At 45.4% G+C, this 25,047-nt stretch overlaps 1 protein-coding gene across 1 annotated transcript in view; it reads right to left on the bottom strand.

Annotated features, from left to right (window-relative positions):
- LOC119926741 (serine/threonine-protein kinase TNNI3K) overlaps positions 1-25,047 on the bottom strand; it is a 413,409-nt gene that overhangs the window by 50,608 nt on the left and 337,754 nt on the right. The window contains exons 22-23 of the mRNA XM_038745086.1: positions 24,663-24,722; positions 15,091-15,260 (exon numbers count right to left, since the gene is read on the bottom strand). Of these exons, the coding sequence (XP_038601014.1) occupies positions 15,091-15,260; positions 24,663-24,722 (230 nt within the window). The remainder of the gene's footprint in view (positions 1-15,090; positions 15,261-24,662; positions 24,723-25,047) is intronic.

Below are 25,047 nucleotides of genomic sequence, written 5' to 3'. Positions count from 1 at the left end.
GCTAGAAGAACTCTGTAATTCAAAGACAAGAGCTGAGGAAATATACTGTGCAGGTGATCTAGGACTGAGGGTTAGTAATATGAGAGCAATGGAGGGACAGAGGAGCAAAGGAGGTGAGTTCAGCAGAGAGGGTGGGGCTGAGAGCATGGATTTGTATGTAGAGAAACAGCATGGTCTAGTGGTTAAAGCCCAGGCCCAGGATTCAGAAGCACTTGGGTTCCAGTCCCACCTCTACCACTTGTCTGCTGTGTGACCTTGAGTATGTCACTTCACTTCTCTGTGCCTCAGTTACCTCATCTGTAAAATACGGATTAAGATTGTGAACCCAGGTGTCACAGGGACTGTGTCCAACCAGATTGCCTTATAATAATAATAACCATAAAATAATAATAATAGTTATGGTATTTGTTAAGCACTTACTATGTTCCAGGCACTGTACTAAACACTTAGGTGGGTACAAGCAAATCAGGTTGGACACAGTCCCAGTCCCACGTAGGGTTCACAGTCTCAATCCCCACTTGATAGATAAGGGAACTGAGGCACAGAGAAGTGAAGTGACTTGCCCAAGGTCACACAGCGGAAAAATGTTGGAGCCAGGATTAGAAACCATGACCCTCAAACTCCCAGGCCCATGCTCTATCCACTACTTCACTCTTCTTCTCTAAAATGATGGTATTTATTAAGTGGATTACTAGGTGCCAAGTACTGTTCTAAGCACTGGGGGAGATGCAAGGTAATCCCCTTGTCCCACATGGGGCTCAAAGTCTTAATCCCCATTTTACAGATGAGGGAACTGAGGCACAGAGAAGTCAAGTGACTTGCCCAAAGTCACACAGCTGACAAATGGCAGAGTTGGGCTTTGAACCACGACCTCTGACTCCCAATCCCATGCTCCTTCCATTGAGCCACGCTGCTTCTATCCATCCCAGTACTTAGAAAAGTGCCTGGCACATAGTAAGTGCTTAACAAATACCACTAAAAATACCAAAAAAAAAAAAAGCCAGGTTGAATATGGAGACCAAATGGGAATGGCGACCATAGAAAAATCGGATGGTGTTGAGAGATTGAAGGTCTCTGTGGGGGCATATAATAATAATAATAATGGTATTTGTTAAGCGCTTACGATGTGCAAAGCACTGTTCTAAGCACTGGGGGGATACAAGGTGATCAGGTTGTCCCACATGGGGCTCACAATCTTAATCCCCATTTTACAGATGAGGTAACTGAGGCACACAGATGTTAAGTGACTTGCCCAAAGTCACACAGCCGATAAGTGGCGGAGCTGGGATTAGAACCCGTGACCTCTGACTCCCAAGCATGTGCTCTTTCCACTGAGCCACGATATGGGGTAGTTTTGCTGGAGAGAGGAGTATGGGAGAGAAAACAGTTACTAGATATGATATGATTGGGTCCAAATCCATGAGGGGGAGAGGTGGGGTGGATGGGGCAGAGCAGGTGGTCAGTGGGGAGGAGTGAGAGGAAGTGGGCAGCACGAAGGTCATTAGGAACCTTCACATAGATATGGAAGTCCCTAAGGATTAGTGAAGCATTGGTGAGAGAAAGAAGGAATTGCGAGAAAATGGCTCAGAAGTTGGAGGAGATACCTGTGGGAGGGCAGGGGAGATGGAAGTGGTAAGTGATCGTGTCTAGTACGAAGGAATATGAGAAAGGGAGCAAAATGGCTCAGAAGTTGGAGGAAATACCTGGCCGGGGAGGGGTGGGGAGGAGGAGGTAGGTGATGGTGAGAATAATAATAATAATGGCATTTTTAAGCACTTACTATGTGCAAAGCACTGTTCTAAGTGCTGGGGGGAGGGAAACAAGGTGATCAGGTTGTCCCACGTGGGGCTCACAGTCTTAATCCTCGTTTTACAGATGAGGTAACTGAGGATCAGAGAAGTTAAGTGACTTGCCCAAGGTCACACAGCAGACATGTGTTGCCGACTTGTTGCCGACTTTTACTTCCCAAGTGCTTAGTACAGTGCTCTGCACACAGTAAGCACTCAATAAATACGATTGATTGACTGATTGATGTGGCAGATCTGGGAAGAAGCAGTGAAAAGAGCACTTCTAGCCTCCTCTTCACCTCATTTTTGTCCTGATACTCTCTTCATCTCTGTTCTCTCACCATCATCTTCATTTGCCCTGCACATAGCTCAGTGGAAAGAGCACGGGCTTTGGAGTCAGAGGTCATGGGTTCAAATCCCGGCTCTGGCAATTGTCAGCTGTGTGACTGAGCAAGTTACTTAACTTCTCTATGTCTCAGTTACCTCATCTGTAAAATGGGGATTAAGACTGTGAGCCCCCCGTGGGACAACCTCATCACCTTGTAACCTCCCCAGCGCTTAGAACAGTGCTTTGCACATAGTAAGCGCTTAATAAATGCCATCATTATTATTAGTAGAGACGGATGGTAGAGGTGGATGGCGGGGGCTTCAGAGGAAGAAAAATAAAGGGAGGGGGGAGGTGGAATGGTGCCAAATGGCATTAATGGACAAAAATACATATATATATGTACATATGTTTGTACGTATTTATTACTCCATTTATTTATTTTATTTGTACATATTTATTCATTTTATTTTGTTAATATGTTTTGTTTTGTTCTCTGTCTCCCCCTTCTAGACTGTGAGCCCACTGTTGGGTAGGGACCGTCTCTATATGTAGCCAACTTGTACTTCCCAAGCGCTTAGTACAGTGCTCTGCACACAGTAAGCGCTCAATAAAATACCATTGAATGAATGAATGAAAAAAGAAGCCAATTCCTTCCCCTTTCCCAGTGAGTCTTGGGGAGTGGGAGAAAATGAGACCCCCTCTAGAGAGAGGGGCAAAGGAGACAGTGTCACGTGGGGAGAGCCAGATTTCAGTAATGGTGAGGAGGAGCAGTGACTGGGTCAGGACCTGGTCAAGGAAAATAGGAAGCTTTCCTAGGATGGAGTGGGGGTTCCACGGGCTACACTTGGCTAAGACTGTGGGGTGGAGAAGTGGGGAGAAGAGTGTGAGGGGTGGTGCCTGGAGAAGGCTTGGATGGGCATGAGCTGATGGGCTCTGGTGCCAGGAGAGGGGAAAGTTGGGCAGTGTCGGGAAAAGAGGACAGGGTTGGGGTGATTAGAGGAAGCGGATTGAGGGGTTATGGTAAGGTTCTAATAAAACGAAAAGCTGCATGAAGAGGGTCTGATCATCTGACTTCTAGCCTCCTCTTCACCTCATTTGGGTCCTGATGTTCCCTTCATCTCTGTTCTCTCACCATCACCTTCATTTGCTCTGCACCATACTAAGCGCTTAGTAAATACGATTGAATGAATCTGGTGCTTTGCCATCATCACTGAGGAGTCTAAATGGGACTGGGGAATATCATTTTTGACCAAATGTCTTTGGGCTCTCTAAACACCTGATGCCGAGTCCTGCGTAGACAAAGGGGAATGCCCCCCGAATCCTACCCTCTAGCTGCATGAGTATCCCCTTGCCTAGCTGTTTGGTGCATCACATACCACCCGGCTGGCTTTATTGCCCTGCATTTGGATCTAGCACTCGACACCAGGAAGACTTTAGGGTCAATCAAGACCTAGAGCCTCAGGAACATACATATTTGTATGTTCATATTTGTTTGTACATATTTATTACTCTATTTATTCATTTATTTTACTTGTACATATCTATTCTATTTATTTTATTTTGTTAATATGTTTGGTTTTGTTCTCTGTCTCCCCCTTCTAGACTGTGAGCCCCCGGTTGGGTAGGGACCGTCTCTATATGTTGCCAACTTGTACTTCCCAAGTGCTTAGTACAGTGCTCTGCACACAGTAAGCGCTCAATAAATACGATTGATTGATTGATTGATGCTCACAGAGTGAAAAGATTTGAGCAGGTCTGAAAATTCCCCTTTCGGTAATAATGATAATAATAATAATTGTAATATTTGTTAAGCACTTACTATGTGGCAAGTATCATACTAAGAACTGGGGTAATAATTGTGGCATTTGTTAAGTGCTTATTACATGCTAGGCACTGTCCTAAGGGCTGAGGTAAATTGAAGGTAATTGGGTTGGATGCACTCCCTGTCCCAGTAAGGCACATGGTCTTCATCCCCATTTTACAGATGAGGTAATTGAGGCAACAGAGAAATTAAGTGACTTACCCAAGTTCACGCAGCAGATCAGTGGCTGATCTGGAATTGGATCTCAGGCCCTTCTGAGTCCCTGGCCTGCGCTCTATAATAGTAATAATAATAATAATAATAATAATAATAATAATAATAGCATTTATTAAGCGCTTACTATGTACAAAGCACTGTTCTAAGCACTAGGGAAGTTACGAGGTGATCAGGTTGTCCCACGGGGGGCTCACAGTCATCATCCCCATTTTACAGATGAGGGAACTGAGGCTCAGAGATGTGAAGTGACTTGCCCAAAGTCACACAGCTGACAAGTGGTGGAGCCGGGATTTGAACCCATGACCTCTGACTCCAAAGCCCGGGCTCTTTCCACTGAGCCACGCTGCTTCTCTATCCACTTGATCTTGCTGCTTCTTGAAAAAAAATAATTGGAGTGTATGTTAAACACTATCTGCCACGCACTAATCTAAGCACTGAGGTGGATATGAGCAAATTGAGCTGGACACAGTCCCTGTCCCACATGGGGCTCACAATCTTAATCCCCATTTTACAGATGAGGTAACTGAGGCACAGGGAAATTAAGTGACTTGTCCAAGGTCACAAGGCAGACATATAGTGGAGCAGGAATTAGAAGCTAGATCCTTCTGATGCCCAGGCCCATGCTCTTTCTACGTAAAAGATCATCAGGTCCCTCGTGGGAGGGAAAACAGGTATTGAATTCCTAGTTTGCAGATGAGGGAACCAAGTCACAGAGAAGTGAACTGACTTGCCCAAAGTCACACAGTAGAACAAGTGCTGGATCCAGGATTAGAACACAGGTCCTCGCACTCCCAGGCCCGTGCCCTTTCCACTGGACCACAAAGGAAAATTCAGTAAACTCTTACATTGTTATAGGAAGTATGGTTTCAGGATATTTACTCCATGAATCAGCCACAACAGCAGCAGCAGCAGCAGCAGCAGTAGTAGTAATAAAATAAAATAATTATGGTATTTGTTAAGTGCTTACTATGTGCCGAGCACTGTTCTAAGTGCTGGGGTAGATACAAGGTAATCAGGTTGTCCCTCGCGGAGCTCACATTCTTAATCCCCATTTTGCAGATGAGGTAACTGAGGCACAGAGAAGTTAAATGGCTTTCCCAAGGTCATTCATTCATTCAATCGTATTTATTGAGCACTTGCTGTGTGCAGAGCACTGTACTAAGCGCTTGGGAAGTACAAGTTGGCAACATATAGAGACGGTCCCTACGCAACACAGAGCAGACAAGTGGCGGAGCCGGGATTAGAACCCATGTCCTCTTACTCCCAAGCCTGTGCTCTTACCACTGAGCCTCATTGCCTCTTATTAGTGGTAGTAGTAATAGTAGTACTACTAATAATAGTAATTACTGAGTACCCACTAGGTGTGATACAGTGCTTGGGAAAGTTCAACACAGAACAGCCCCACAGCACTTAACCACATAACTGTAATTTATTAATTTGTATTAATGTCTGTCTTCCCCTCTAGACTGTAAGCTCCTTGTGGCCTGGAAATACATCTATGTTGTTGTGTTGTACTTTCTCAAGTACTTTGTACAGTGCTCTGCGCCCTGTGAGCACTCAATAGGATTGATTGATTGATTGATTGATTGGTAAGGGACACATGACCTACCCACAAGGAGCTCTAATAAGGACAGACAATAAAATGTTCTTGAATGAGCATATGCTCCCTGTCAGCTAGTGTGTGGTGTTAGCTAACTTACCCTCCAGTTCCCTTCAGAGGAAACCGCTTTTGGTGAGAAACCTGTTGGTCTTATGCTCAAACACACAGATTCCTTCTCTTTCTTACCCAGATTTCAGATCTGTGTCTGACTTGGAGCCTTGAGATCTGTGAGTCAGATTCCATAGCAAGATCGGTCCATGGGGCAGGAGTTGGAGGAATGGCTGTATGGTGGTGGAGCAAGCAGCTCCTTGAAAAACCTTCTCTCTCCATTGACTCCCCAAGCTGTCCTCTGAGCTCTACCTCTGTGATTTCACTACCCTTATTAATAATAATAATAATAATGATGGTATTTGTTAAGCACTTACTATGAGCAAAGCACTGTTCTAAGCGCTGGGGAGGTTACAAGGTGATCAGGTTGTCTCACGGGGGGCTCACAGTTTTAATCCCCATTTTACATGAGGTAACTGAGGCCCAGAGAAGTGAAGTGACTAGCCCAAAGTCACACAGCTGACAGTTAGAGGAGCTGGGATTTGAACTCATGACCTCTGACTCCAAAGTCCATGCTCTTTCCACTGAGCCACGCTGCTTCTGTTCATTAGCAGAGAAAAAAGACGATCACTCTGGTTGGTTTCTGTGAGGAGGCTTCTTTAGCTACAAAGTCCTCTCTGATGGATCCTAGCAAATATTGGGCAGTACAGTGCTCTGCACACAGTAAGCGCTCAATAAATACGACTGATTGATTGGTACCCATTTCTCTTTACTCCTTGGGGTGCATTGGAAGGAATAGATCAGATTTGAGGACAGCTGCTAGGATGGGGCGGGTGGCAGAGTGCAGACAGAGGGAAGGATCTAGAAAAATCACTGGTTTCAGAGGAGGTCAGACTTGCTTCTGGGGACTTTATAATAATAATAATTACGGTATTTGTTAAGCTCTTACTATGTGCCAAGCACTGTTCTAAGCACTGGGGTACAAGGTAATCAGGCTGTCCCCTGTGGGGCTCGGTCTTAATCCCCATTTCACAGATGAGGTAACTGAGTCACAGAGAAGTTGTGACTAGACTGTGAGCCCGTTGTTGGGTAGGGACCGTCTCTGTATGTTGCCGACTTGTACTTCCCAAGCGCTTAGTACAGTGCTCTGCACACAGTAAGTGCTCAGTAAATGCCATTGAATGAATGAAGTGACTTGCCCAAAGTCACACAGCAGATAAGTGGCGAAGCCAGGATTAGAACCCACATCCTCTGACTCCCAAGCCCCTGCTCTTTCCACTAGGCCATGCTGCCTCTCTAATAATAATAATAATGGTATTTGTTAAGCGCTTACTATGTGCGAGGCACTGTTCTAAGCTCTGGGGGGGGATACAAGGTGATCAGGATGTCCCACGTGGGGCTCACAGTCTTCATCCCCATTTTACAGATGAGGGAACTGAGGCACAGAGAAGTGAATCGCCCAAGGTCACACAGCGGACAAGTGGCAGAGTCAGGATTAGAACCCGTGACCTCTGAGTCCCAAACCTTTGCTCCTGCCACTAGGCCATGCTGTACGCTGCAACTTTGACTTGAAAGTCGAAGTTTCAAGGAGATAATCTCCGGAGCACCAAAGGCCATCTTTCAGACTCCCTCAGGGCCTTTGGAAAAAAGTTCCCAGATGTGCATCCCTCTCCTAATTATCCTCTTAATCAATCAATCAATCAATCGTATTTATTGAGCGCTTACTATGTGCAGAGCACTGTACTAAGCGCTTGGGAAGTACAAATTGGCAACCATCTGTGCCCAAAGTATGGGGTGGGTGGTGGGTTGGGGAAAGGCTAGACCAGAAGTTTGGCAATGAGGAAATTCAAACCCCCAAACAAGACACTTTAAAAACTAGACCCATTACAAGCTGACTTTAACACAATAAGCTTTGAAGACCCAACAGCCTCGGGTGTGTAAATATGGTGGGATGGCAGCTAAAGCACATTCCAACGGGCATCGATTAGGTAATTAAACTGCCAAATGGGGAATTGAAGCAAATACAGTGTAAGCCCTCCCAGGGCTAGAGCAGTGGGGGCTGTTGGGCTTATTTACTCACATCGGGAGACTCTTCTGTGTCAGAACACACTGACAGAGGCATCTTCTGTGCTATCTAGAGACATACATGGACACTGTGGAGTCTTTGTGCTATTTAAATTAATTGTAATTGAAAAAGAAAGCAGAGGGACATATTTTGAGAATTCGGTTGAAATACTTTTTATTTCAATATTTTAAGTGCTTAGTACAGTGCTCTGCACACAGTAAGCGCTCGATAAATAATAATAATAATAATAATAATGGCATTTATTAAGCGCTTACTATGTGCAAAGCACTGTTCTAAGCGCTGGGGAGGTTACAAGGTGATCAGGTTGTCCCACAGGGGGCTCACAGTCTTAATCCCCATTTTACAGATGAGGTCACTGAGGCACAGGGAAGTGACTTGCCCAAAGTCACACAGCCGACAGTTGGCGGAGCCAGGATTTGAACCCCTGACCTCGGACTCCAAAGCCCGAGCTCTTTCCACTGAGCCACGCCGCTTCCCTAGATGATACTTCCCACGCCGCTTCCCAATCAATAAATACGATTGATTGATTGATTTGTCTTTTCCCTCACACTTAAATGTAAACTCCTTGGGATAAGGGAATGTGGTATTTTCCTAAGTGCTTAGTTTAGTACACTGCACACAGCAAATGATGAATATTATTGCTGTTACTACTAACTACATGCTAGGCATGTAAATCACTCATGTATAGCAATTGCCCCTCATATGTATCAATCACAATGGCATTTACTGAGTGCCTACTGAGTGCAAAGCACTGTATTAGGAGCTTGGGAAAGAAGCAGTGTTGCTCAGTGGAAAGAGCATGAGGTTGGGAGTCAGAGATCATGGGTTCTAATCCAGGCTCTGCCATTTGTCAGCTGGGTGACTTTGGGCAAGTCACTTAACTTCTCTGTGCCTCAGTTACCTCATCTATAAAAGGGGGATTAAGACTGTGAGCCCCACATGGGACAATCTGATCACTTTGTATCCCCCCAGCACTTAGAACAGTGCTTTGCACATAGTAAGTACTTAACAAATACCATTATTATAGAGAAGCAGCGTGGCTCAGTGGCAAGAGCCCGGACTTCAGAGTCAGAGGTCATGGGTTCTAATCCCGGCTCCTTCACTTGCCAACTGTGTGACTTTGGGCAAATCACTTCACTTCTCTGTGGCTCCGTTACTTCATCTGTAAAATGGGGCTGAAGACTGTGAGCCCCAACGTGGGACAACCTGATCACCTTGTATTCCCTACCCCCAGGGCTTAGAACATTGCTTCGCACAGAGTAAGCGCTTAACACATACTATTATTATTATTAGTAGTAGTATTATTACAACTGAAGCAAAAAAAAGTTCTCTGCCCACAAGGAGGCTAGAATTTAATTGAGGAAGCAGATATTCTACTACTACTCATTCATTTTTATTAATGTCTGACTCCCTCTCTAAACTTTAAGCTCCTTATGGGCGGGGAATGTGTCACCTTACTGTTGTAATATACTCTTCCCAGGGCTTAGTACAGTGCTCTGCATACATTAAGTACTTAATATGATTGACTGCCTACTACTAACAATTGCAATAATACCATTATTACTATCATTATTGCATTTGTTGGATACAAGGTAATCAAATTAACTTCTATCTAACAAGTTACATGACCTGTCCAAGGTCACGCTGCAGACAAGTGTCAGAGCCAGGATTAGACCCCAAATCCTCTGACTTCCAAGTCTAGGTTCTTTTCTCCAGGTCATGCTGCTTCCCACCTTTCTGGCCTCTCACATTCCCAAGCTGCTACTCCTGCTGCCAGGAATGACCGTGGCTCTAGCTTGGCTGGCCCTCTTCTAAGGGCAGGTCCTTCCTTGCTCAGCATAACCCTGTGGTCAGCCAAGAAAATCTCTACTGTGGCCTATCCCTTAGCTGGCCAACAATCTGGCCACCTACGTCATTAGTAAAATTAACACCGTCAGATCTGTGCTCCCCAAAATCACCCCTCCCTCTTCTCCATCTCTCTGCTCTCAACCCTCTCCACTACTTTCCCATCCTTCCCAGCAGTATCTTCAGATGAGATGACCTCCCTCCTCTCAAGTGCCACCCCAACAACCGGTGCCGCGGATCCCATGCCCTCTTATCTTATGAAAACTCTTTCCCCTTCCCTCTTCCCCTCCTTAACTTGCCACTTAAACCACTCACTCTCCACTGGTTCCTGCCCCTCTACCTTCAAACATGCCCACGTCTCCCCCACCCTAAAAAACCCTCTCTTTACCCCACTGTCCCTTCTAGTTATCGCCCTCTCTCCCTCCTACCCTTTCTTTCCAAACTCTTAGAATGAGTTATCTACACTCACTGCCTCAAGTTCCTCAACTCCAACTATCTCCTAGACCCCCTCCATTCTGGCTTCCATCCCCTACACTCCACTGAAACTGCCCTCTCAAAGGGTCACCAATGACCACCTTCTTGCCAAATCCAATGGCTCCTGCTCTATCCTAATCCTCCTCGACCTCTTAGCTACCTTCAATACTGTGAACCATCCCCTTCTCCTCAACACTCTATCCAATCTTGGCTTCACGGACTCCATCCTCTCCTGGTTCTCCTCTTACCTCATTCTCAGCTTATTCTCAGTCTCCTTCATGGACTCCTCCTCCCCCTCCCATCTCCTTACTGTAGGAGTTCCTCAAGGGTCAGTTCTAGGTACCCTTCTGCTTTCCATCTACACTCACTACCTTGGGGAACTCATTCATTCCCATGGCTTCAACTATCATCTCTACACTGATGACACTCAAATCTACACCTCCAGCCCTGTTCTCTCTCCCTTCCTCCAGGCTCTTTCTCCTCCTGTCTTCAGGACATCTCCATCTGGATGTCTGCCTGCCATCTAAAACTCAGCATGACCGAGACTGAGCTCCTTATCTTCCCTCCCAAACCCTGTCCTCTCCCTGACTGTTCCGCAACTGTAATAATAATAATAATGATGATGGTATTTGTTATGCGCTTACTATGTACAAAGCACTGTTCTAAGTGCTCGGTAGGATACAAGGAGATCAGATTGTCCCACGTGGGGCTCACAGTCTTCATCCCCATTTTACAGATGAGGTAACTGAGGCACAGAGAAGTTAAGTGACTTGCCCAAAGTCACATAGCTGACAATTGGCAGAGCTGGGATTTGAACCCATGAGCTCTGACTCCCAAGCCTATGCTCTTTCCATTGAGCCACACTGCTTCTCTACTCCCATACTTCCTGTGTCACAATCCCACAACCTTGGTGTCATCCTTGACTCTGCTCTTTCATTCACCCAACACATCCAGTCCATCACCAAAACTTGCTGGTCTCACCTCCACAACATCGCCAAGATCCATCCTTTCCTCTCTATCCAAACCACTACCCTGCTGGTTCAATCTCGTCCTAACCCGATTGGATTACTGCATCAGCCTCCTTTCTGATCTCCCACCCTGAAGTCTCTCCCCGCTTCAGTCTATACTTCACTCTGCTGCCAGAATCATTTTTGTACAGAAACGCTCTGGGCATGTCACTCCCCTCCTCAAAAATCTCCAGTGGTCGCCTATCAACCTTTGAATCAAGCAAAAACTCCTCACTCTTGGCTTCAGAGCTCTCCATCACCTCACCCCTTCCTATCTCACCTCCCTTCTCTCCTTTTACAGCCCAGCCTGCGCACTCCACTCCTCAGCTGCTAACCTCCTCACTGTGCCTCATTCTGTCTTGTCGACCCCTGGTCTACATCCTACCTCATGTCTGGGAATGCCCTCCCTCCACACATCCACCAAACTAGCTCTCTTCCTCCCTTCAAAGCCCTTCTGAGAGCCCACCTCCTCCAGAAGGCCTTCCCAGACTGAGCCTCCCCTTTTTTCCTCCCCTCCTCATCGTCCCCCTCCCTCCCTCTACCCTACCCCCTTCCCCTCCCCACAACACTTGTGCATATTTGCACATGTTTATTACTCTATTTATTTTATTAATGATGTGTATATAGCTATACTTCTATTTATTCTGATGGTATTGACAGCTATCTACTTGTTTTGTTTTGTTGTCTGTCTCCCCCTTCTAGACTGTGAGCCCGTTGTTGGGTAGGGACCGTTTCTATATGTTGCTGATTTGTACTTCCCGAGCGCTTAGTACAGTGCTCTACACACAGTAAGCACTCAATAAATATGATTGACTGAATGAATGAATGAATGAATGAGGTGAGCATTTTCACAACTCAGCCCAGCACAATTGAGCACCAATTTGCTTTTAAAACGGCTTGGCCTTGTTCCAGCAATCAGTCATTGCTGGGGTGAGGGTGGGAGGCCCAGGCAACAAAATTAGAAAACAGAAACTGTAGAGGAGGAAACTTTGTACATTTCATTTCTTCACAGTATTAATTGAAGAAAGACCTTTAAACATTTTTGAGCTGTAGGGATTTAGCACCTGCCTTTCTCTGCCTTACAGTCTAATTTATTCATTCATTCATTCAATCATATTTATTGAGGGCTTACTATACTATACTATACTATACTATACTATACTAAGCACTTGGGAAGTACAAGGTGGCAACATATAGAGACGGTCCCTCCCCAACAACGGGCTCACAGTCTAGAAGGGGGAGACAGACAAAACAAAACATGAGGACAGGTGTCAGGTTGTCAGAACAAATAGAATTAAAGCCAAATGCACATCATTAACAAAAGAAATAGACTAGTAAATATGTACAAGTAAAATAAATAGAGTAATAAATCTGTACAAACATATATACAGGAGCTGTGGGGAGGGGAAGGAGGTAGGGCAGGGGTGGAGAGGAGGAGAGGAAAAAGGGGGCTCAGTCTGGGAAGGCCTCTTGGAGGAGGTGAGTTCTCAGGGCTTTGAAGGGAGGAAGAGAGCTAGCTTGGTGGATGTGTGGAGGGAGGGCATTCCAGGCCAGGGGGAGGACGTGGGCCGAGGGTCGACGGCGGGACAGGCGAGAACGAGTTGTTGGAAAGATTAATTCATGGGGCCCCATTATACCTTTCAAAGGAAAAGCTGGGGGTGGAGGTTGGATTCATCAATCTAATACATTTCCTTCAAAATCGATCAGGTGGAATCTCTCCTACCCCTCAAGATCCCAAGAGTTCCCAAATTCTAACCTTTAACCTTTGCAAAGAACAGTAACAGATAACTGCAGCAGTTGCCGGCTGCAGGTGGAGGGCTTCAGGCTCCAGAGCCAGGTTTCAGCTACATTATTGGAGCCTGCAGGACCTAGCACATTCTGATTTTTCACAGGAACATTGTAAGACTTAAAATCCTACTTTTAAAACACTCGAATGGCCTCCCTTATAGGTCAGGATCATATGCCCCACTGACCACTCCCCACAGGTATGCCAAGGGGTCTTTTGAAGATGGTGACCGGCTGACCACCTGTTAGATTTCCCCTGTCCCCTGGGGAGAACCAGCGCTTAGTACAGCGCTCTGCATACAGTAAGCGCTCAATAAATACGATTGATTGATTCTCCTCCTCCCATTCCTATCCACTAGCTTCTGGGCAGGGGCATCCCTTTCCTCAGAGAAAGTGGCACACAAAAAACACAGACCGGTTTGGGCTCATGCTCTTAAGGGATTTACCTGGCCGAACCTTCAGGGATAGTTTCCTGAACTTACAAGCACTCGAGAAGGGAGGAAAATAATCCTGGTTCTGTTTTGAAGTAATTTGGGGACCAGGCAGGGCAGGGAAGCTGGTGATCCTGATTCTCCAATTTCCCACAGATCAGTGAAACCCACAGAGCCGATCGGATGGTGAGAAAGGCAGAGTCCATGAGGAGAAGATGTAAGGTCAAAATTCAGCAGGGAAGACATTGCACTGATCTTAATTTATGTATGTAGTGAAAGCTCCCTGTTCCCCCCACCCATCTGTAAAGTAAAATGAGTGTTCAATCTGCCTGCTTTCACACGTTCAGTTTTAATTACCAACTGGCTTCCATGGAGACTGTCAGGTGACCCCAGGTTTTGAGTAAAAGTGATAAAGTGGGCTGAAACGGTTCAATAGCCCTGCCTGCGATTTGTAAGTTGAAAGGAGAGAGAGCTACCCTCTGATCAACAGCTCTCTTCTTTATTTGTTTATCCGATTCACCCAAGCAGGCCAGTCACGCATATTTGGGTGTTAAATTCTGCAAAGGAACACTGAATGAAAAAGAAAATCGTTGACATTAATAAAACAGTCATCAGCTAAGACCTATGAAGACCACATTTCGTGAGACTATTTCAGAGCTACAAAGCCTACATTTGGGTTATATTTATATGTGCTAGACCCTGGTGAAATAATACATGCCTTATTTCTTGTTTAGTTGCCTGGCCCTCAATAGCCATGATTCCTGATTTTATGACATGTAAATTAAACACCTCATGCTTCATAAAGAGATCTGCAAAGATCAATGTCTGTAGTTATTTCTCCGGACCGGGAGCGAGTTCTAAAGCTCTGTAGGACATCTAGCTGATAAATCGGGTTAGTGGTTTCTCCACATTTTGAGTGTCCCGCCAGGTTTCAGAGAGTCTGTGCTACCGCCTGCAGAACAGAGAGAACACTTACCAGCGGGAATAGGCTTTACTGTCGTTGTTCCCTGCTACTAAGCCTCTATTTCCCCTATCTATCCACCCCTTTGTGTCAACTATGCACTTGGCTGTGCATGCGTTAAGCACTTTGATACTCAACCCAGCCCCATGGCATTTATAGGTATCCTTATACTCTATTTCCCCTTTCTATACTTAATTTTAATGTCGTCTTTCTGTAGGCCGTAAGCTCCTTGTGGGCAGGATTTGTGTCTCCCAACTCTGTTGTAGTTTTCAAAATGCTTAGTATAATGCTCTGCCCACAGCAAATGCTCAATAAATATTGATTGACACTAAGTAGTTTTCAATGACTACATGTGAAGCAAACTTTTCCCACTAGAGTGACTGGAGTGGATCCAAAATGTGTATTATGTGAATATTCATGCAGCAGTGTCAGTCAGTCATTGTATTTATTGAGCACTTACTGTGTTCAGAGCACTGTACTCAGTGCTTGGGAGAGTACAATACAACAATATACCGGACCCATTAACTATCCCCAATGAGCTTACAGTCTAGGAGGGGAGAGATATGTGTTTATATATGCTCAACATGTATATGCATGTTTGTATGGATGTGTGCAATCATGTGTGTGCAAACATGTGTGCCTGTATGTGTGAGGGTTTTCATGCCGACAGCTGTCTGATAGCCAAGAGGCCATGCCTTACCTTTGTGGCCAAGCTGCGTAGGATCTCACATTAAGGGCATATTCCAATTCAAAACGACTGCGAAGAGCTGCTACATGACTCCGGCCTGGACCGCTCCGGGCCGAAAGGCAGTCCGAAGATGTGGAAGGAGACAGAGAGCCACTGCTGTTGCTCGATGCCGGAGACATCAACTGCAAGGGGAAGGACAGCCATCATCGTCTGTCCGGTGAATGAGGTGGCCGGCTCCGAGGCCCAGAATAATAGAACTTCCTCATCCCCCTTGTCATTTTACTTCCCCTTTTCCGCTTTCACCTTTCGTCCTTAAGCCCACGATGCATTCTTCTCAGCCCAATTCAAGGAACAGACTCTCTAGGTAAACTGTAAGCTCCGTGTGGGCAGAGAATGCATCTATCAACTCTGATATATGGTACTTTCCTAAGCTATTATAACAGGACTCCGCATGCAGTAAATGCTCAATAAATACCATTGATTGCTTGGTTGACAGGTGGTACACGATTAGCCTTTGTCCCAAAATTGGTGAGGGATGGTAACTGTGCTGGGATCTCCAGGGGCATTTAATAGGTTTTGAAAGAAAAATCTAGGGTGCTCATTCATTCATTCATTCATTCATTCATTCATTCAATCGTATTTATCGAGCCCTTACTGTGTGCAGAGCACTGTACTAAGCGCTTAGGAAGTACAAGTCAGCAACATATAGAGACGGTCCCTACCCAACAACGGGCTCACAGTCTAGAAGGGGGAGACAGACAACAAAACAAAACGTGTAGAATTTACAAATGAGGAAACTGAGGGCCAGAGAGGTTAAGTGATTTTCCCATGGTCACACAGCAGGCAAGTAGCATAATAATAATAATATTTATAAAGTGCTTATTATGTGCAAAACACTGTTCTAAGTGCAGGGGGGATACAAGGCGATCAGGTTGTCCCATGTGGGGCTCACAATGAGGCTCAGAGAAGCAAAGTGACTTGCCCAAAGTCACACAACTGACAATTGGCAGAGCCGGGATTTGAACCCCTGACCTCTGACTCCAAAGCCCGGGCTCTTTCCACTGAGCCACGCTGCTTCTCAACACAGGACTTGAACCGAGGGCTCCTGCCTCTGGCTCTCTCTGCTAGGTCAGCCCGCCTGGTTTCGAAAGGGTCATTTTGTGCTGTTTCCCTTCCATTCCAATGAGGTAAAATAACGTTCTCCCTCCTTTCAAATGTGCTCCCCAGCTCTAGACTTTAAGCTCGTTGTGGGCAGGGAACATTTCATTCATTCATTCGTTCAATCACATTTATTGAGCGCTTACCGTGTGCAGAGCACTGTACTAAGCGCTTGGGAAGTACAAGTTGGCAACATATAGAGACAGTCCCTACTCAACAACGGGTTTACAGTCTAGAAGGGGGAGACAGACAACAAAACAAAACACGTATACAGGTGTCAAGTCGTCTACAATTCTTCCAACTCTTTTGTATTGCACTTTTCCAAGCTTAGTACAGTACCAAGCACACCATAGGTGCTCAGTAAGTGCCACTGATTGATTGACTGGGTGGTCCCTGCCTGCCTACTTCCTCTTTGCATTCCCTGGACCAGTGGTAACATGATGGGAAGAGATGAGAGAGTGTGGATGGAGCTATAAGAACACTAGCACAGTAATCAATTCTTCTTGCACTCTTTGGGTCTGCATTGGGGCACATTAATTGTTTGCAATAATGGGAACCTTTGCCACCAGAATCATCATCATTATCATCATCATCATCATCATCATCAGTGGCTCCATCGAGGATCAAGCAGAACAGCTTTTTAGAAGTGGCCATACAAACAACTGGGCAGTTTTGGTAAGCGTATTAAAAAGTTCATTTTGGAGTGAAAGTGTAGAATTCTGTTTAATATTGCTTGTGTGTGGTGTTCTCCTCATCTTTCCCATGGGTCACTTGCTGCTTAGTTTCTAATTTTGTTAGTTTATTGTTTAGATCAGGTGACACAAACTCTCATCTTCCCACCCAAACCCTGTCTTCCCCCCCGACTCTCCGGTGAGCCCCCTCCTTCCTCTCCCCCTACTCTCCCTGTCCATCCCCGCACCTTACCTCCTTCCCTTCCCCACAGCACCTGTATATATGTATATATCCTTGTACGTATTTATTACTCTATTTATTTTACTTGTACATATTTATTCTACTTATTTTATTTTGTTAATATGTTTTGTTTTGTTCTCTGCCTCCCCCTTCTAGACTGTGAGCCCACTGTTGGGTAGGGGCTGTCTCTATATGTTGCCAACTTGTACTTCCCAAGCGCTTAGTACAGTGCTCTGCACACAGTAAGCGCTCAATAAATACGATTGAATGAATGAATGAATCAGTGAGGTAGAGTACCCCTCTTGAGGTGAGTCCTAGGGAGCCCTATTGGTTATAGTGGTAGCACCCCTGATTTTTCATTTCCTTTTCCTGCTCTTCTGCTTTGGACCCAATTGGAGGGGCCAGGGCGGTCAAGGGATGGAGGCCCCACCCCAGTAGGGCCTGGGCAGGCTGACAAAATAATGATGGCGTTTGTTAAGCACTTACTATGTGCAAAGCACTGTTCTAAGTGCTGGGGTAGACATAAGGCAATCAGGGTGTCCCACGTAGGGCTCACAGGCTTCATCCCCATTTTAAGGATGAGGGAACCGAGGCCCAGAGAAGTGAAGTGACTTGCCCAAAGTCACACAGCTGACAAGACTTCTAGACTGTGAGCCCGCTGTTGGGTAGGGACTGTCTCTATGTGTTGCCGACTTGTACTTCCCAAGTGCTTAGTATAGTGCTCTGCACACAGTAAGCGCTCAATAAATACAACTGATTGATTGAAGTGGCAGAGCTGGAATTTGAACCCATGACCTCTGACTCCAAAGCCCGGGCTCTTTCCACTGAGCCACGCTGCTTCTCTGTCATCCAGGAGCACTGTGTTACGTCAATGGGGAAATAGCATAGCCTATGAGCCTGCTGTTGGGTAGGGACCATCTCTATATGTTGCCAACTTGTACTTCCCAAGCGCTTAGTACAGTGCTCTGCACACTGTAAGTGCTCAATAAATATGATTGAATGAATGAATGAATAGCCTAGTACCGGCCTGGGAGTCAGAAGGACCTGAGTTCTAATCCCGGCTCTGACATTTGTCTTCTGGGTGACCTTGGGTAAGTCACTTCACTTTCCTAGGCCTCAGTTACCTCATCCGTAAAATGGGGATTGAGACTGTGAGCCCCACGTGGGACAGGCATTGTGTCCAGCCTGATTTGCTTGTATCCATCCCAGTGCTTAGGACAGTGTCTGGCATATACTAAGCACTTAGCAAATACCATAATAATAATAATAATAATAGCTATTATTATTATTATTCTGATACCACCTCCTCCACTTTGCTGTGTGACCTTAGGCAAGTTACTTATCTTCCTCTTGCCTCAGTAACCTCATCTGTAAAATGGGGATTAAGACTGTGAAGCAGAGAAGCAGCGTGGCTCAGTGGAAAGAGCAGGCTTTGGAGTCAGTGGTCATGGGTTCAAATCCCGGCTCCACCATGTCAGCTGCGTGACTTTAGGCAAGTCACTTAACTTCTGTGTGCCTCAGTTACCTCATCTGGAAAATTGGGATTAATCAATCAATCAATTGTATTTATTGAGCGCTTACTGTGTGCAGAGCACTGTACTAAGAGCTTGGGAAGTACAAGTTGGCAACATATAGAGACAGTCCCTACCCATCAGTGGGCTGTGAGCCCCCTGTGGGACAACCTGATCACCTTGTAACCTCCCCAGTGCTTAGAACAGTGCTTTGCACATAGTAAGCGCTTAATAAATGCCATCATTATTATTATTATTACTGTGAGCACCATGTGGGACAGGGACTGTGTCCAACCTGATTAGAACAGTATTTGACACATGGTAAGCATTTGACAAATACTCTTATTATTATTATAATCATCCTTGTTATTACCATTATTAATAATAATAATGGCATCAGAGGTAGAGTTGGGGTCTCCTGGGAGGTTTATTAGAGTAGTAGTCATGGCATGAACTGGGCACTCACTGTGAGCAAAGGGGGTGGTGAGTTCTTGGTATTAAAGGAAAACTGAGGGCTAGGCAGAGGTATTAAAGGAAGCAGCATGGCTCAGTGGAAAGAGCCCGGGCTTTGGAGTCAGAGGTCATGGGTTCAAATCCCGGCTCCGCCAATTGTCAGCTGTGTGACTTTGGGCAAGTCACTTAACTTCTCTGTGTCTCAGTTCCCTCATCTGGAAAATGGGGATGAAGACTGCGAGCCCGCCGTGGGACAACCTGATCACCTTGTAACCTCTCCAGCGCTTAGAATAGTGCTTTGCACATAGTAAGTGCTTAATAAATGCCATTATTATTGTTATCAGAGGCCTTAAAAAATGAGTTAGGCCCCTCTCAAATGGCAAATGGGAGAAGTGAGGAGCAACATGGGAAAAGAAAAAGGGTAACTCATTACCTATCCAGAATTCATTGTGTCTGTTCTATTTCTAATATGGGACAGCTGGGGTTTGTGTACTGGCTACTGCCCAACTGGGCAGCTCAAGTGTTTCTGTACATTTTAATTTCACGAGCTATATCATAACTATTCATTGGATAGCACCTCACCCAGTTATCCAAACAAACGAACCAACTGCCAGACATTTTATGGTAGCCATGGGGATATCCCCGACTAGATCACAGTTGTAGATTAAGCTACCTGGAAGAGACTCAGTTGGTACAACCTGCAGAATCAATCAATCAATCGTATTTATTGAGCGCTTACTGTGTGCAGAGCACCGTACTAAGCGCTTGGGAAGTACAAGTTGGCAACATATAGAGACGGTCCCTACCCAACAGTGGGCTCACAGTCTAAGAATAGATCTGCAGAATCAAATCAATAGTTTAAATGATTGTTTAAATAATTCACACGCTGGCTGGCGGTCTTAGATGAGACTGTGAGATGGAAAACCAGGATAGGGGCAAATAGGTTCAGAGGCCTTCATCTTTGCATCTGGTCATAATAATAATAGTAATAATAATGACGGCATTTATTAAGAGCTTACTGTTCTAAGCACTGCGGAGGTTACAAGGTGAGCGTGGCTCAGTGGAAAGAGCCCAGGCTTTGGAGTTAGAGGTCATGGATTTGAATCCCGGCTCCGCCACATGTCTGCTGTGTGACCTTGGGCAAGTCACTTAACTTCTCTGAGCCTCAGTTCCCTCATCTGTAAAATGGGGATTGACTGTGAGCCCCACATGGGACAACCTGATCATGTTATATCCCCCCAGTGCTTAGAACAGTGCTTTACACATAATAAGCACTTAACAAATGCCATCATCATCATCATCATCATCAGGTTGTCCCATGGGGGGCTCACAGTCTTCATCCCCATTTTACAGATGAGGGAACTGAGGCCCAGAGAAGTGAAGTGACTTGCCCAAAGTCACACAACTGACAAGTGGCAGAGCCGGGATTTGAACCCATGACCTCTGACTCCAAAGCCCAGGCTCTTTCCACCAAGGCCAAGGACAGCAGTGATTCTGAGGTGTCTCAATGGAACTGACGGTTCTCTGGTGATCCTTTAGCAATTGGGAGGCAGTGGGACAAATGGGAATAATAATAATAATAATTATGGTATTTGTTAAGCGCTTACTATGTGCCAGGCACTGTACCAAGAGCCGGGATGGATACAAGCAAATCAGGTTGGACACAGTCCCCGTCCCACCTGGGGCTTACAGTCTCAATCCTCATTTTACAGATGAGGTAACTGAAGCACAGAGAAGTGAAGTGACCTGCCCAAGGTCACACAGCAGACAAGTGGTGACAAGCGGGAGTCAGGACTCCTGGGCTCTGTTCGGGACCTAGCCACAACTTGAGCAAGTTACTTAACTTCTCTATTCTTCAATCAATCACTGGTATTTACTGAGCGCTTACTAAGTACACAGCACTATCTTTTAAGTGCTTGAGAGAGAACAATACAACAGAATTAGCAGACGCATTCCCTGCCCATAATAAGGTTACAGTCTTCAGTTTCTTCACCTGTAAAATGGGGATAAAATGCCTGTTTTCTCTTTTCCTCTTAGATTGGGAACACTGAGAGGAACAGGGACTGTATCTGATGATTATCTTGTATTTAACCCATTGCTTAGCACATTGCTTGCACAATGAGAATTAGTGTGGCTCAGTGGAAAGAGCCCGGGCTTTGGAGTCGGAGATCATGGGTTCAAATTCCGGCTCTGCCAATGGTCAGCTGTGTGACTTTGGGCAAGTCACTTAATTATATTAATAATAATGGTGGTATTTGTTAAGTGCTTACTATGTGCAAAGCACTGTTCTAAGTGTTTTGTTTTGTTGTCTGTCTCCCCCTTCTAGACTGTGAGCCCACTGTTGGGTAGGGACCGTCTCTAGATGTTGCCAACTTGTACTTCCCAAGTGCTTAGTACAGTGCTCTGCACACAATAAGCGCTCAATAAATAGGATTGAATGAATGAATGAATGATCAGATTGTCCCACTTGGAGCTCACAGTCTTAATCCCCATTTTACAGATGAGATAACTGAGGCACAGAGAAGTTAAGTGGCTTGCCCAAGGTCACACAGCTGACAAGTGGCGGAGCCAGGATTCGAACCCATGACCTCTGACTCCCAAGCCATCGCTCTTTCCACTGAGCCCCGCTGCTTCCCCTAACTTAACTTCTCTGGGCCTCAATTCCGTCATCTGTAAAATGGAGATTAAGACTGTGAAACCCCTGTGGGACAACCTGATCACCTTGTAACCTCCCCAGCGCTTAGAACAGTGCTTTGCATATAGTAAGCGCTTAATAAATGCCATTATTATTTTATAGTAAGAACATAAGAAATACCATTATCATGATTTCGCCTCACCTTTAGATCAGCGTGTGAGGGGCAAGTGCCCAGAGCTCGCAACCACTTTCTTCATGGCCTAAACTACCAAAAACTCGCACTAGTCAGGACTGCCTTTAGACCGCTATCAATGCTGAACACACACACTCTCCCCTTTGGGAAATGTAAAGGGGGTAGATATATGGGCAAGAGGATGGATTGTAAACTCCTTGTATAAAGGGACTGTGTCTACCGACTCTATTGTACTATCCCAAGCACTTAGTATAGTGCTCTGCACAAAGTAAGCACTCAATAAATAGCATTGATTGTTTGCCTGGCTGTCTTCTTTCCTCACGGGATTAAGGAGCCTGGTATACCTGGAGTTATTTTTCCTCTTCTTTCTTCCCTCAGGCCACTTGTCTGACTTTTTCTCTTTGCTTTTTTCCCTCCAAAACCAATATACCTACGGAATTTTCATTTTACAAGTCGAAAAAGAAACTCCTCTAGAAAACCAGAAACCAGAGAGGAAAGAATCATGGTGTCTGCCAAAATTTTTTTCCTATATTTTCCCGCTGACTTTGATCCCTTGGCCTACTTTAGAATGGCACACTCCTCAAATGGGTCGTGGTCAAGTTTCTGTGACATTGTGACCATCTGAGGAGCCCAGGAGAGAGAGAAGCAGAAAGAGAGAGAGAGAGAGAGGACGAGGGAGAGAATATGCTGGACTCTCAGAGGAAGGGAGGCATCTGTGGTTGTTCCTTCTGCCTTCCCTACACTGCTCCTCCAGAATCCCGACCTTTTTTTTGTGATGCCACTGTAGAAAACGGAGCAACGTGTCCTAGTGGAAAGAGCACAAGCCCGGGCATCAGAGGAACTGAGTTCTAGTCCTGACTCCGCCACTTGTCTGCGGTGTGATCTTTGCCAAGCCACTTAAATTTACTGTGCCTCTGTTACCGCCTCTGTAGAATGGGTATTAAGACTTCGAGCCCCGTGTGGGGCAGGGATTGTGTACCACTCAATTACCTTGCATGCGCCCCAGTGCTTAGAACAGTGCCTGGCACATAGCAAACACTTACCAAATACTGTAAAAGGAAGAGTTAAAAATTAAATGATGGCATTTATTAAGCACTTGCTATGTGCAAAGCACTGTTCTAAGCACTGGGGAGGTTACGAGGTGATCAGGTTGTCCCACGGGGGCTCACAGTCTTAATCCCCATTTTACAGATGAGGTAACTGAGGCACAGAGAAGTTAAGTGACTTGTCCAAAGTCACACAGCCGACAATTGGCAGAGCTGGGATGTGAAGCCATGACCTCTGACTCCAAAGTCCGGGCTCTTTCCATTGAGCCACGCTGCTTCTCTATCCCATTCCCAATCCCATGTCCTCTGACTCCAAAGTCCGAGCTCTTTCCACTGAGCCACGCTGCTTCTCGTGGGCAGGGGAGAAGGAGGGAGGTTAAGCGGGAAGGGGCTTTAGGATAGGAGTCTGGAGAAGGGCACGGACCCTGGCATGGAATGGGGGCTGTGCCTTTTTCAGATCAATCAATCAATCAATCAATCATATTTATTGAGCGCTTACTATGTGCAGAGCACTGTACTAAGCGCTTGGGAAGTACAAATTGGCATCACATAGAGACAGTCCCTACCCGATAGTGGGCTCACAGTCTAAAAGGGGGAGACAGAGAACAGAACCAAACATACCAACAAAATAAAATAAGTAGGATAGAAATGTACAAGTAAAATAAATAAATAAATAAATAAACAGAGTAATAAATATGTACAACCATATATACATATATACAGGTGCTGTGGGGAGGGGAAGGCGGTAAGGCGGGGGGATGGAGAGGGGGACGAGGGGGAGAGGAAAGAAGGGGCTCAATCTGGGAAGGCCTCCTAGAAGAGAATGCTTCCCCTACTAGCCTACCCTTGGGCGTGACTTCTGGAGCCATTGATACCAGTGTTAGCAAGCAACAGGCAAGTGGAAAATACTGGGATTATTATGCAGATTGTGCAAGTCCCCTTCCCTACAATTAAAGAAAAGCACAGTCATCTGCCTTAGCCCGAATGTTGTCACATACATTTTCATCTCTCATACTGAACAGACGAAGCGCTTAGTACAGTGCTCTGCACACAGTAAGTGCTCAATAAATGTGATTGAATGAATGAATGATGTGCACCCTGATCAGCTTCCAGCCTGCAGGGTGGAGGTTGGAAATAATCAGAAGGCTCAGTCTAGACAGCAAAGGTGTTCTTTGTTTTAGTTAACACCATCTATCCCGACCCCTTTCCACATTCAGTGTGGTCTCCAATCTCCCCCAAGCATTTGGTACAGTGCTCTGCACACAGTAAGTGCTCAATCAATACTATTGAATCAATCAATAGTATTCACTGAGTGCTTACTGTATGCAGAGCCCTGTGCTAAGCATTTGGGAGAATACAATAGGCTAGGGTTGGTAGATGTGATCCCTGTCCACAAAGAGTTTACAGTCTTGAGGGAGGAGTTTAGGATCTAGAGGGAGGATCTTGTGGTCTAGAAGGAGGAGTTTACAGTCTGGAACGCTTAGTACAGTGCTTTTCACACAATAAGCGCTCAATAAATACGATTGAATGAATGAATGGAGGGAGGAATTTACGGCCTAGAGAAAGGAGTTTATGGTCTTGAGGAAGGAGTGTATTGACTAGAGGGTGGAGTTTATGGTCTAGAGGAAGGAATTTATGGTTAAAATGAGGCCCGTTCCAGAAGTGAGGGACCTTACCTCGATATTGCAGAGACATTCTTCGAGTTTTGTAACTACTTCAGAAAATTCAGGTCTTCCCTGGAATTAGAAAAAGCAAGAGGTTTTTCTCTGAAGGATCAAAGAGTGGCAATTCTCTTTGGATTTCAAAATGGGGATATTTGCATGTGTAAAGAGAACGAGATTAGCAATAAAGTATATTTATTATGAAAACACTTTTGGATTGAAGTATTAATTGAACGTTCATTTGCTGTTCCTGGGCGAATGCTGAGTCACTTCCGATAAGAGTTTGTCAGGATTCTCCAGTAAGTTCAGATAACGAAACGGCGGAAAAAACTTTAATTAGGTCTGCATATTTTTAAATAGTTGTCCCTCCCACCCTCCCCAAATGAAAGAATGAAAACGA

Source organism: Tachyglossus aculeatus, chromosome 4, assembly GCF_015852505.1.
Source record: "Tachyglossus aculeatus isolate mTacAcu1 chromosome 4, mTacAcu1.pri, whole genome shotgun sequence".
Classification (NCBI taxonomy): domain Eukaryota; kingdom Metazoa; phylum Chordata; class Mammalia; order Monotremata; family Tachyglossidae; genus Tachyglossus; species Tachyglossus aculeatus.
Note: the sequence above shows the minus strand (reverse complement) of the source record. Positions and strands in the feature narration are given on the sequence as shown.